Source organism: Aedes albopictus, unplaced genomic scaffold, assembly GCF_035046485.1.
Source record: "Aedes albopictus strain Foshan unplaced genomic scaffold, AalbF5 HiC_scaffold_32, whole genome shotgun sequence".
Taxonomy (NCBI): domain Eukaryota; kingdom Metazoa; phylum Arthropoda; class Insecta; order Diptera; family Culicidae; genus Aedes; species Aedes albopictus.
Genome location: NW_026917112.1, coordinates 64,495 through 78,877, shown reverse-complemented (window position 1 = coordinate 78,877; position 14,383 = coordinate 64,495). Strand labels below are relative to the sequence as shown.

Here is a 14,383-nt window from a genome sequence, read left to right as displayed (position 1 = left end):
GTGTTCAACATTCCATACAAGAAATTGTTTGATGTAAAATTAAGTTAAATAAGATAGAAATTCGTATGCATTTTTTTTCGTCGGGTATAATTTCAAATATTTTGCTGAGTAGTAATCATTCTCCGTTAATAGTTTTCATTGTTTTCTCAAATTGAAATGGAAAACATATAGGGTATGAGTGCCACAAGTAATTTTACGCTCACCGGTGACATTAGCTCGTTGTTAACCCGTAATTTGAAACACATTTTAGTTAGAAACCCGATCATTGCAAAACATGACTATTTCATGCATTTAAAAGGCACTCAAGTGCTATATATGTGCTGTCAGTGCACTCCGATGCACGTTAGTGTCAAAGTTACGTTGCAATTAGCGTATGTCATTTGCTCGTTGCAAAGCAAATATGTTGCAACAAGTGAACGGCCGCTGTTGTAGATGGCTTCCTATGAAAGTATAGCGACTGGTCGTTGGTTTTTTGGCTATATCTCTAAAACGGTAAGAGATTCCATTTTGGCGTCAAAGAACGAAAGGAAGAACATTAGTTTTTGCGCTAGGAAAAATTTTGTTGAAAATAATCTATGATACAGACGATACTTTTATCAGCATTTTTAGACGTTTTTTCTCTATGGTGAAACATTTTCCGAGAAACTTTTTTCTCAGTGTATTTTTATTGGATTGCTGAGGTAATTTGGCGTCGATTTCACTAAAAAAAAGTTTGTTCTACGATGCATAGTTTTTGAAATATGATTTTTTGAAGTTTGAGGTATTTCACAAAATTTTGAAAAATCGTGAAATTTCATCTAGCGTTTTCCGGAAAAATAGTCCACTATGATTTTTTTGAATACCAAATATGATCATATATCCACGACCTCTAGCTCTGGTGAAATTTTCATTGAAATCGGAGACCCTTCGGCCCAAAGTGTTCGATAATAAAAAAAAATACCCTTATATATCTCTAAAAAAATTTAAGATGCCACTTTGGGGCGAAATTGATCAGAATACAATTAATCATCGATTAGAAGGAAAAAAATCCTTATTCGCCTAATTTTGCTCTTCTAAACACGAATAAGGCGGCAAAACTCTTAAAACTAGTGAATTTGACACTTAAAATGCAAAATAAATTTTCAAATGCTACTCATTATCGATTTTTTTAACCCTTCAGAACGCGCGCTGTTGTAAAAAGTACAACACTACCAGAAAACCTCACCCGTCGTATGCAGCGCGAGCGCGGTGCAGTTTCGGTTGCTTGATGGCGCGCGTCCTGAAAGGTTAAGAATTCTTCGAAGAATACCTCTAGGATTTTCTCCTTTACTCTCCGAACACTCTTCGAATTTCCCCAAAGATTCCTCCCAACTACCGAATTCCTCTTTTTATTGTTCCTAAGATTCTACCAGACATTCATCCAAGTTTCTTATTTATTTTTTCCCCATTTTTTTCCATAGAATACTTTTGGAATTCTCCCAATAATTACTGTAGAAATTTAACCAATGAATCTATCCAAGAAATCCAATGCTTTCAATAAGAATTCTGCCACAGATGTCTTCTTAAAATCTTCCAGAGATTACTGTATGCATTTTTCAAAGAAATCTTTTGGATGAGTTAAGTCAGTAAACAATATTTATAATTGTAGTAACGGCAACAAACACAAAACTGATGAATATAATTTGGGCTACAGTTTTTACATTTTTGTAGGTACATATTTTGGTTATACTACTCAATCCAAATATGGATGATGTATTTTGAAATTTCTTAGGTAAAATATCAAAGATGTGTGGAATGTGGACCCTGAGCTTAGTTCTGATGGACATTTGCTTTATATTTCTTTATATAACAGTCTATCGTGGCATCGTGAACAGATTTATATTTATTTAATCCCAACTTTTCGGATCATCATCTTGGAAGATTTAAGGGCATAATAATATCCACGAAAAGTCTTCCACACCATTCCTGTAGCATATTCAGTCGTAGTTCCTTTCAAGTATTTTCCATTCAAATTGCTGTGGATGGATAAAATTGCATAAATAGAATAACTTTGAAACCAAATAGTTAAGAAACAATATTTACCTGCCGTGGCATTTGGAGTACCACCATGCACCATGATAATCAACTGCACAGTTAGTAGTATGAATATCGTTATCTTTGTCGAACGTACTGAATTGATAACTTTTTGTGCCCGTTATTGAGTCACCCGCCGTTCCACTAAATCCTTGTGCCATAGTCACCTTGTACGCCTCATGCTCACCCGCCACTTCAAACCTCTCGAGCTTCGCGTGGGTTGAGTTCCCTTCGAAATCCTCCAGCAGGACCACTAGCTCATGTGGTCCAGAGTATGTCAGTTGGTGGATGATGTCCAATCCGAGCCAAAACTCTCCACCATCCATGTTGCCGAAGCCTCGTTTGTATTCAGCCCATTCGCGATAGAAATTAACAGAGCCATCGAAGCGCCGCTGGATCACAGCCCATCCACCGCCGTCGTACTTTTGGTCACAAAAAACGCGTTTCGTCTCCTGGGGACCGATTTGTATGTTGTACACGCCGGAAACCTTCGATGGCACCTTATCGCATGATTCGTAAATTTGTTGATGGTTTTGTTGTGTTTTAACGAGGTCACGCAGCTGCCTCAACTCCGTCACGAACGAGGAAATGTTATTCTGAAGTCCGATCTCAAAATTGAGAATGCGGTCCTCTAATGCTTCAAATTTTGCAACAAGTATCTCGTAGCCAAAACCACTCTGAGCAGAAGTGCAAATTATTGGTAGAATAAGCAGGATGGTTTCGAAAGCACGCATGATGCCACTCTTTTTAAACGTTGAGGATAATAATACTGAAGCTGCGACGGTTGTAGCAATACTAAGCGACAATTTATTTCGAATTGTGTAGCATCAAGCAGAAGACCAAGTTTATAAAAAAGGGGATTTTTATTAAGGAGCGGAGAGCGAGAGAAACAAAATTAAATAAATCATGTCGGGTGTTTGTCTTGGAATACATGCACGCATCTAACCAGTGAATCCCCAAAATGATTAATGGTTCAGACTCAGACAGAAGGAGCACGAGCTAATCCGGGGTGAAATTCATCACTAAAAAACAACTTTTGCAGATAACATTCGTAGCAATCCAAATATTGGCAAAATAATTTCTGCTAAACCAGTACCGGGGTGATCTCTATAAAACTACGCGACACTATTTGTAGTTGCGTTACAATCTCTTCTTGCAGTAATCAAAAATACTGCATAGGATTGACAACAGCTGTATACGGAGATAAGAAGATCACGTAAATTCCCATCAAGCGCAGATACTCCACGGTGCGATGATTGCAGTGGATCTGGCGATGTGATGAAACTAGTCTGGAAAGGGATAATTTGATTATTTGAACAAATTTGAAAATGTAAACAAGTCTGGGTGTCCACTATTGGCTAAATCTGAGTGGGTCCACTATAGTCACCGATTTAACATGGTAAGAGAATACGATCTACCCAACAGTGGACCCCAACCACCCAATAGTGGACCCCGTGGGGTCCACTTATAGGATAATTTGATAGAGATTTCAAACAATTATTTTATGAGAAATATAAGGTGATTAGCCTGTATGGCCTTCGGGCAATGCCGGCGAGCCTTTGGTACAACTTGGGGTCTAAAACCCAAGTATATCAAATGGATCTACACAACTGTTGTTCGGCCAATATTGGCCTATGGATGTCTTGTGTGGTGGCAAAAGGGCGAAGTGAGAACGGTCCAATCAAAGTTAAGCCATCTCCAAAGGATGTGCTTAATGGCGATGTCTGGAGCGTTCTCTTCAACTCCCACGGCAGCTCTCGAAGTTCTCTTTGACCTTGCCCCACTACACATTCATCTCAAACAAGAAGCACTTTCTTGCACTTACCGTCTATGGGTACTCGGTTTACTAGAGGAAACTCCAGTCAACCGCAGTTCAACACACACCTCGTTGTTTCCACTTTTGGTGAATTGGGACATACAGTGTATCAAAAAATTGTCCGTACAGCAAATTTTTTGTCAAAATAATTTTTCATTCAAATGGTAATAACTTTTTTATGCGTCAATCAGATACGCTGAAATTTTGACCAATCATGAATCATATATTAAAGCTCCATTGGTAAAGTTTTGAGCGAGATCGAATAAGTTTTCTGAAAGTTATAGAACTTTTAGTAAAATTTATAAGATTTTTGAACACATTTTTAAAACATTATATCTCAATATGCACTCGATGAATTTTTTTCAATTTTTTTTTGTGTTATATTTTATACCTAAGGCTTTCATATGCAGCCATGATTGGAGTTTTATATTCACTACAAAAAATATGAAAAATGTGCGTATGTAGTTGACGGTGTTTTAAAATTTACCATATTTTGCACATATAATCTGCCAAACGTTTTCCACCAATAAAAGTACATTAACTGAACGAAAAATCCATAGGACCTACTCTTCATATGTAGTTTAGTAGGTCCTGTATAAAAAAATATCATTAAGAGAGTTTAAAATAGTTGAAAACACTTGGCACTTTTGTTGATCAAAATATGATAAATTTCCAAATAACACTCTGAACATATACAGATTTTTCATATTTTTTGTAGTGAATATAAAACCTTAAACGAAGCTGCATATGAAAGCCTTAGGTAAAAGCTGTAACACGAAAAATATTGAAAAAGTTTCATCATGTACATATTGAGATATAATGTTTTAAAAATGTATTCAAAAATTTTATAAGTTTTACTAAAAGTTCTATAACTTTCAGAAAACTTTTTCGATCTCGCTCAAAATTTTACCAATGGAGCTTTAATATATGGGTTATAATTGGTCAAAATTTCAGCGTTTTTGATTGACGTATAAAAAAGTTATAACCATTTGAATGAAAAATTATTTTGACAAAAAATATGCTGTACGGACAATTGTTTGATACACTGTAGTTGTCCTTGCTCCAAGTGATCTTACAATTGCTTGTAATTTTCCATATAGGACATTTTCCACGAAGTTCCCTTCCCGGGAAGAGTGGACATCTGGTTATCTGGAAAGAAGTATTTCAGACGGCATCGTATGTTACACTGATGGCTCCCTTCTCGAAGGTCGAGCAGGTTCTGGTGTTTATTCTCGTGAGCTAAGGCTATATCAGACTTACTCCCTTGGTAGACACTGCAGTGTTTTTCAGGCCGAATCTTTGCTCTTATGTGCGGAGTGCAATCAGTACTTCAGCAGCACGTAATGGGCAAAGTAATATACTTCTGTTCAGATAGCCAGGCTGCTATTAAAGCACTTGCTTCGGCCAACTCCAGGTCGAAGATAGTTATCGCTTGTCGAACTCAAATCGAGGAGCTGAATTCAGCAAACGCTGTTCACCTTGTATGGGTACATGGCCATTCTTCCATCGCTGGAAATGAATTGGCTGATGAGTTAGCTCGCACTGGATCATCACATGACTTCATTGGCCCTGAGCCAGCTATTCCGGTATGCAAGAGTTGGGTGAAGCTTCAGATTGACACCTGGGCTGTCACTCAGCACAAACAATACTGGAATAGTTTGGAGTCATGTCGTCAAACAAAATTGTATTGTACTGAGCCATCTCTAGGGGTGGCAAAGTATCTAACAAATCTGTTAAAGCAGAATTGCAGCATGCTGGTCAAAGCATTGACTGGCCACTGCCAACTCAGTTATCACATGGCGAATATTCAGCAAGCTGATTCATTTGCCTGTGATAGCTGTGAATCCGATTATGGAACTTCGTATCATTTAATATGTAACTGTCCAGTTTTTGCGCAATTGCGTTTCCGAGTACTCGGGAAACACTTATTAAGTGAAACTGACTTCAGAAACCTGAATCTTCAGGACGTTCTGTTGTTCTTGACCCGCTGTGGTAAAGAGCTATAGGCTCTCTTTACGCTTTATGCGTTATCACAGTGTCCTTCTCAGGGCGCTGTTTGAACCCATTGTGGTACGCTTATGCGTTATTACAGTGTCCTTTTCAGGACGCTATGTGAACCCATTGTGGTACGCTTTTGCGAGTATGATGATCCTATTCCCTTACTTGTCCTTTCCCATGTCCTATCCTTTTTCCTTCCCTTCTCCATCAGGTAAATGATGAATAGGCTCGTGTTCATGGCGATGGCACAAATTTCCCGAATGGAGGAGAACGTGCCTCTAGAGCCGACCTACTGATACCTGATACCACTATATTCACCGATTTAACATGGTAAGAGAATACGATCTACCCAATAGTGGACCCCAACCACCCAATAGTGGACCCCGTGGGGATAATTTGATAGAGATTTCAAACAATTATTTTATGAGATATATAAGGTGTTTTCGCTCGGTTTTTGTGTGCAATATGTAGGAATGATATAGTACTTGTTTTTCAACCATTGGTGAAGACAATTTAGTTAGGATATCATAATATTTTTACGATCAGAACAAATTTCAGCTACTAAAGGGTCCACTATTGGTTAAAATACCCTACTTGCATATGTGCAAACATACTTTTGTTTACGTTGCATGTGAGATTTGCCACAACAAGTTAAACAAAAAGTGGACAAAAACCGTAAAAAATGAACAAATTCTATCTGTTACAGTTACATATATTTTATTTCCGATTTTTCTGTAGTCAAAGCTAGAAATCGGAAGCTAAAGAGTATAGTTCTTCCAAATGAGGAACAGCAATTGTTGTTGTGTTGGAAAATGTAAGAGCTCTGGAGGGCCAAAGTTGAGCCATTTATATGGAAATTTCACTTTTTACACACCGAAAGGGTTGTACTGAAAATTTGTTCTTTAAAATGTGGCTCTTGGAATGGCGGTTGAGGGTTTGACGAATGTCTCGCTTAATTCCTGTGTTTTCAAAACCACTCCTAGAGATAAGCGAAATTCGTAATTATCCTGGAAACTTATTCTGAAATATCCACAAAGACAGTTTGACGAACTACAACAGAGTTCATGATTTTTATGTTCTTCCAAAAAACGAATTTTCGATAGAAGGCTCGGAGGGCCAAGTCACAAATTCCAATCAACTGAGTTCGACGAATTGACATGATGTCTGTATGTGTGCGTATGAATGAGGGTGTATGTGTGTATATATGTCTGTGTACAAAAAAGGTCACTCACTTTTAAGGCACTTGCCATTGGCCATCGAACCGGAATTTTACCGCATTGTTTGCCATTCAAAATGATCAGGATCGGTCAAGGCGTTCCGAAACTATGGCCCAGCGCCGGTAGAACTAACCGTATATACACACACTTAGAAAATTGTACCGAACTCGGTTGAATTTGAACCGAGTTTTTATCTGCTGAACACTCGGTTGTCTGCTCGGTTCAATTTAGGCTAACCGAGTGTTCGGTAGAAATTGTTTTTCACCCCAAATGTCAAACTAACCGAAGTAATCGGTTGGAGCTGAAAAAATATGGCGGTGAACCGAACATCGGTTGAATTGAGTTCAATTGTTATTCTTATTGGAATTAGCTTCGGCTTCCAAAAAATTCATGTTTGTTAAAAGAAAAACAAAATAAATAATTGATTCCTTCGATTGCAATTTATTATGCTTATATATGTTTTAATATCCTTCCGAATATCAATTAGATAATTTAATTTGATTGCACATATTCGTTTTCTGTTGGATATAACGATGTTACCGCAGATATGAATTGGAACACAATCTGAAAAAAATGTGGATAAACACACATTATTTAACATATGCGCAGTAATATGCCAAACTGAAGTACTTACCAGCATCTGTGAACTGGATTTTGCTTTATGCCGCGAAAATCAGCGTTGAATCCGGGGATGAATCTACACAAAATATCGGAACCTTTCGGAACTATTAACTTTCACTCTAACATCAAGAAAAACAAACATGGCTGACCAAATGTTGAGCTCGTTGCGACGTAGAACCGAGTTTTCTCGGTATCTGCAAACCGAAGTCGTGTATTTTGGACGGAACCGTCTTGTTCGGTAGATATGACATATCAATCTGTCAAAAAAACGCCATTTTCAACGAACAATCGGTTTTAAACAACATGATCTCGCTAATATACCGACGCGGTCGGTTTCTGGTCTGCAACCGATGAAAATCGTTAGAAAATCAAACCGAGTTCGGTAATAAAAACTAAGTGTGCATACAACTGAACCATGGGCCCATCATGCGACACATCAAAACTGCGGCGATTTTTGTAACCATTTTTTACCATTGACGAATTTTGTGCGGAAATCAACACTGGAAACCAGAAATTCCACGAAGTCAGCCCAAAATTCAAAATGGCAGCCTTATATGCAAGATGGCAGCTCCAAATTCAAGATGGCCACTGTATAATTGAGTTTTAAACTCTTATACCATACAATATGGGTATATTTGCTATGTACATGGGAAAGATGTCTGGACTCCAAAATTGACGACCATAATATCCAAGATGGCGGTCTAAAATTCAAGATAGCGTCTGTTTAATGGAGTTTTAGGATCTAAAACCATTCAATATAGGCATACCTGGTATGGGAAAAAAGTCTGGACTCCAAAAATGGTGACCAGAGTTTTCAAGATGGTGGACTTGAATCCAAAATAACGTTTTTTTACGGTTCAAACTATACAATATGGGTATATTTGCTATGGGGAAGATGCCTGGAGTCCAAAAATGACGACCAGAATATCCAATCCATAATCCAATATAGCGAATTCAAATTCAAGATGGCGTCGATCTTGAAGCCTTTGGCCCTAAAACCCAAAACCATGTAATATGGGTATATTTGGTATAGGGAGGATGTCTAGAGTCCAAAAATGATGATGAAAATATCCAAGATGCCGGTCTAAAATGCAAGCTGACGACTCATAATTCAATATGGCGCTGTTTAATGGAGTTTTAGGTTCTAAAACAATAAAACAATAAAGACGCCATCACCGCTAGGTGGATTAATTAGGATTTTCTTTTTCAGGATGGTGAATTTTAACAAAAATGGAGTATTTTTTCTTACGAATACTACCATAAATTTGTTCTGCAAAAATAAATCCACCTATGAATATAAAACAACACTTTCTTATCAATTATGGGTCTCCAGTTAGCCTAGTGGTAAAGGCTATGGATTGCCAATCCGGAGACGGCGGGTTCAATTCCCGTTCCGGTCGGGGAAATTTTCTCGATTTCTTAGGCATAGTGTATCATTGTACTTGCCCCACACGATGTACAAATTCATGTAATGGCAGACAAAAAAGCCCATCAATTTATAACTGTGGAAGTGCTCTAAGAACACCCAGTTAAAGAGATGCTGGCCAAGTTCCAACCCAAGTAACACAACATGTCTTATAGAAATTATTTCGACTCCAATATGACCAGTTACGAAGTTTTGGTGTGAAGGAATAAAACCGATTTGCAGACTGCTATACGACTGAAAAAGCGCAGAAGGTGGAGCCTGCGCAACATCTTTGTGATGTCATATTCATGTTCTATATGAATCTGAGCATACTTGATTATGTATCTTAGTATGTTTTCCATTATATATTTTCAACAAATTCTAGAAAACAGTGCATTGACAATCAAGATGTTTTATTACTGTAAATAATTAAGTTTCAATATGTTTCAATAGTTCAATAAAAATCGACAACTGCGAAAATCGATATGCATCAATAATTCTACCAAGCCACTTTAACGTCTTATTGCCTTACTGTGGTCATAAATTTTAATGCCAATCATTTTTTACGGTGAAATAGACTATTGTACCCCGATAAAATTAATACGCCTTATAAACACAGAGAACAGACATTTAAGCTCGAACAAAAATACGTCGAAATCGTGTGTAAAGGATTTAAGTGTACCTCAACGCCACCAACGGAGACTGCCCCACATATAAAGTCGATTTGACCCCACGATGGAAGTGTTCATCGTTAAAATACACTAGCCCACAAAGTGACACGAGCGCCAAACGGCCAAAAACGGCGAGCACTGGAAACAAAAATTACAACACAACAATGTAAGTGATGGGACGCTAGCGCCGCGCAACGGGAGCATAACCACATACTCTGATATGACCGTTAGAAAGTTTTACACAAGGCAGAAAGCAAAGATAGACGTCTGTTCTCTGTGTTATAAATCAGTATTTTTGAAGAATTTTGCGTCAAAATAAATATATAGTATTCATCTTATTTTAACACAAAAACTCAAACATGCTTTATTTTTCTCAAGAATTTGTCAAGTTTATACATACCTTTAACAAATTATTGAAACATAATAGAAAATTTGATAAATATTTAATAATTTAGAAACAAAATTAAATGGCACTCTGTGACATGGCATACCCAAGTAACAAAATTAATTTTATAATGCTTTTGAAGTATTCAACACCTGTTCTTTAAAACCATGCATAAACCAAATTGCTCTGCAACACGACATCAACTCAACCATAAACCCGCCATAAGACCAAAGAGGCCCATCCTAAGATGCTCTTGGAGAATTGATTTTAAATTTCTCTTAAAACTTGTTGTACTTCCCAAGTTGTCCTCAAGGCGAATTGCTCTCTCCTTGTAGAATTCTTCAAGTGCACGATAAAACGATAATAAATTTGTCAGTGTTGTTGCTGATGCAGCTTTTATGTCGACAGAAAAGTTTGGTGAATTCAATTGAAATTAAAAACACAATGAAAATGACACATTATTGTAATCGGGATTAATTTATTACACAAATTGGAAATATTTCCGTGGTGTAGCCAGGATGCCAAAGGCCAAGCGAAATTCATCGTATATATGTTGCAAGATACTTCCAAAAATTGCAACGCGCTTCCATTATAACGCACTAATAAAATATTTAAAAATATTATTCCTGGTCATGCGAACATTGCTCATGAGTTTTCTCAACATGGCTTCCATTGAAATCTAGGCCGGTGGTCGGTCCATCATCGATGGTTTTAATCAACATCACCATAAGATCGTCTTAAATTGCTTTCAACTCATGCCAGAGCTAAAAGCATAACTCAAGAATACTAGAATTTATAACGTTCTCAATGCAGCCTGGTTGGCCTCCATCCAGAACGCCTTAAATTTATTTTAACTAATGCAGGGGTAAGAAGTATTACTCAAGAGTACTCAGGTTTATAACGTTCTTGATATAGGTTTATGCAAACTCCGCCAAGAACGTCATAAAACATGTACGCCAAATTGTAAACAAACAATAAATTATCGCACCGCGGTGGATTTTGTGAATCTCTTCCGATGAATTTATTAATCAGCCCGGTACCGTTGCCAACCAGGCAGACCTTTTTCGATAACCGGCCTTGATGCGGTGCAGTGCCTCATTCCTCCGGTCAGCACTTCCAACAGGTAAGTAGTTGTTGATTTTGAAGATCGATGAGTGGAACCCCGATTGCACGGGAAACGACGTCCTAGATGACCATACCCACCTCATTTCAAATGCTGCAACCGGAGGAACTTGGCACTGCACCGCGTTGCGGTTGGGTTTCCGGGTAGGTGTTCTTGATTGGCAGCAATAATGGAACGATGAGAATCAAAATCTGATGCTTGAGTTTTTTCTTGTATTTTTCATGTACCAAACTGTTCTTATGCGAGAACAGTTACTCTTGATCAAGAACGGATGATTGAAGATAACTACAAGAACCTTATAAAACTGAAAATAAGTTCAACAGTTCTTGTTGTGTTTATGGTTTTATGAACTGAACCTCAAGTATTCTTGGAGGGGTTTTTAAAACCACATATTGACGAAGAATAGTTGTGCTCAGCTGAGACTCCGATAAGATCAACTAGAATATGTAATGATCTGATAAAACTATCATAAAAACAAATAAAACCAAATAGAATTAAGATTGTTACTTGGGATGATACATGTTTTGGGATATGATTCAAAATTGGCTTGATATTGTTTTTGTGGGTAATTTTGTTGTGGTTGTTGTTGGTTCTCATGTTTAGTTTGGTAAGGTACCCCGGGGCAAGTGAGAATCGGGGGCAAGTGAGACCTATAGCTAGTATTTTTTTAATTATTTATTTAAAAGACTAACATTCTTCATAGAAAACATAGGTATCACTCCGACGGATACTTAGAATACAAAAAATGTTAGTGTTTCAACCATTAAGAGACCATATACGTTATTGTTGTTCATTTGTAATTTTCAATTCACTAGGTGAGATTGACGTGCTCTACTACCTTCGTCGTTTAAAAATAGATTGGTTATTGTAGAGTATATAAACACTATTGATGTACCCTGCGGTAATTAGATTTATATTATATTTGTCATTTGTATGTCTATTGTCTGTGACGGTTTGGTTCAAGCTTTGGTCGTCTATTTGTCTATGGAAATGTCATTATTGAGAAGCTCAAAATAAACAATAATAGTAGAAGTGTAACCACATCGGAAAGCGGAGTGACTAATAAATCTCTGTTCGTAACTTGAGTGAGGTATGCGGAATTTCCGTGTGGTATCCGAAATTGCACGTAATCCGGAGCGACTCGACAGTTATTATACAAATACTTTTTCGGATTCAGAATAGTATTTGGAGTTCTTGCAAATAATTTCAAGTGAAAAAGCTGTATTTTATTTTCAATTATTACCTTTAGTTTACTGCTCTCACTTGCCCCAGTGCATTTCGCTATCTGGGGCAAGTGGGACCTATGAGAATAAACAAACACAATTTTATGGATTCATTTTGCCTAGTCCAGCATTAGATGAAATTAGCACGAAAGTCAATAAAAATTGACGCGTTTAGTAATCTACTGTTGAATTATACTTTATTACCTCTATTTAGACGATAAATAGATTTATTACACAGCGTAACAAAAATTAACTTTTTGCCTGTCTCAAGAGCAAACTTATGTGTCTCCGAAGGATTTTGGGCCGCTGAATCCGAATCCGGGCTCAGATTTGCTCTAACACGTCACAATTTTGAGCCATACCTCAATTTATAGGGCAAAATATGCGATTTTGGGCTTTTTTGACTGTAAGCCATTAAGCAAGGAAATATTTTTTTAAGCAATCAAAAGGTTAATTGGTCAATTAACATTTAAATTAACGACTCATGCAAAATATTTCGTTTTACCAAATCGAATTTGATAGTTTTAAGCGATTTATGTTGCATGAGTCGTTAATTTAGATGTTAATTGACCAATTAACCTTTTGATTGCTTAAAAAAAAAATATTTCCTTGCTTAATGGCTTACAGTCAAAAAAGCCCAAAATCGCATATTTTGCCCTATAAATTGAGGTATAGCTCAAAATTGTGACGTGTTAGAGCAAATCTGAGCCCGGATTCGGATTCAGCGGCCCAAAATCCTTCGGAGACACATAAGTTTGCTCTTGAGACAAAAAAAATGTTGCGCTGTGTTACCTTTATGACCTCTATTCAGATGATAAAAAACGGTAAAACCCTGGATAAAACAAAAAAAAATAAAAGCATGTATTTTTTATGTTTTTCTCTAAATATCCTCCATTATTTTTTCACTTAACGCTGCGTAATGAAATCTTCTGAGCATTCAGAAACCGTCCATAAAAAAAATAAAGTAGGGAAATGGCCTTTTCAAAATTCATGATTAAAAAACATTATTTAATGATCGTAAGATTATGTAAAGGAGAAGATATTACTGAAAATCTCGAAACCCCAGATTTACTATTGGCGAGATTGATCAACTATATAATATAGAGACTAAGTTTCGAAATCTTTTGTCTCTTCACTTTACGGTGCTTTTTGTATGAAACAAATCAATTAATTTTGCATGAGCTGCTAGAGTTGATTCAAGTTTTTTTCCCAGCGATTTGTTATGTGTTACGTAATTCATGCACGATACCATAAATCTCTTAACATAGTCATTTATATAAGAGATTTATGATTTATGTTACCTTATTTGTTGCAACTTATATTAAGCCCTTTGAACAAAAACTCTGAATAGGTCCTACTTGCCCCATGAAACGCAGTAAATGAAGATCAGCTACACTTTTCATTATATGCATAATATATGGAATGTAAAAAATTTGAAACAGTTTTAATACACGTTAATAAGTACAAATACACCAACAACGTATCTTGGGTGCATTGGAATTATTAAAGAATTTGTGTTCTGAAATTTTTGGCATGACAAAATCAAATTAGCACTTTTTTAGGTCCCACTTGCCCCGGGGTACCTTATTTGAACGGTTTGATAATATCTGTCACGATTTGGAAAGACAACAAACATCAAGTATTAAATAATTATCACAGTTTATACATTGAAGCCGCTCAAAGAGCATTATGCTCGGTAAAATCGGCCCTTATAGATAATCATATATGTTGTGGTAACATATATTCCTGTAATTTTTTTTTATAGGTATTCATAGCTAAGATTCTGTTAGGAGTATATTTTTTTACGTAGGAAATAAAAATCGATTCTACATTTCGGTAGTGTAGCATGTCCCTGTTCAAATAATGAATGAG

The 14,383-nt window shown here is 36.8% G+C and overlaps 1 protein-coding gene across 1 annotated transcript; it reads right to left on the bottom strand.

Moving 5' to 3' along the window:
* Window positions 1–1,843: 1,843 nt before the first annotated feature.
* On the bottom strand, window positions 1,844–2,893 carry LOC134284612 (ficolin-1-like). Its single transcript, XM_062843594.1, has 2 exons — window positions 2,062–2,893; window positions 1,844–1,994 (listed from the first exon to the last, which is right to left on the bottom strand). The coding sequence occupies exons 1-2, from the start codon at window positions 2,784–2,786 to the stop codon at window positions 1,862–1,864; spliced, it is 858 nt and encodes a 285-aa protein (XP_062699578.1). The 5' UTR covers window positions 2,787–2,893; the 3' UTR covers window positions 1,844–1,861.
* Between the last annotated feature and the right edge of the window lie 11,490 nt (window positions 2,894–14,383).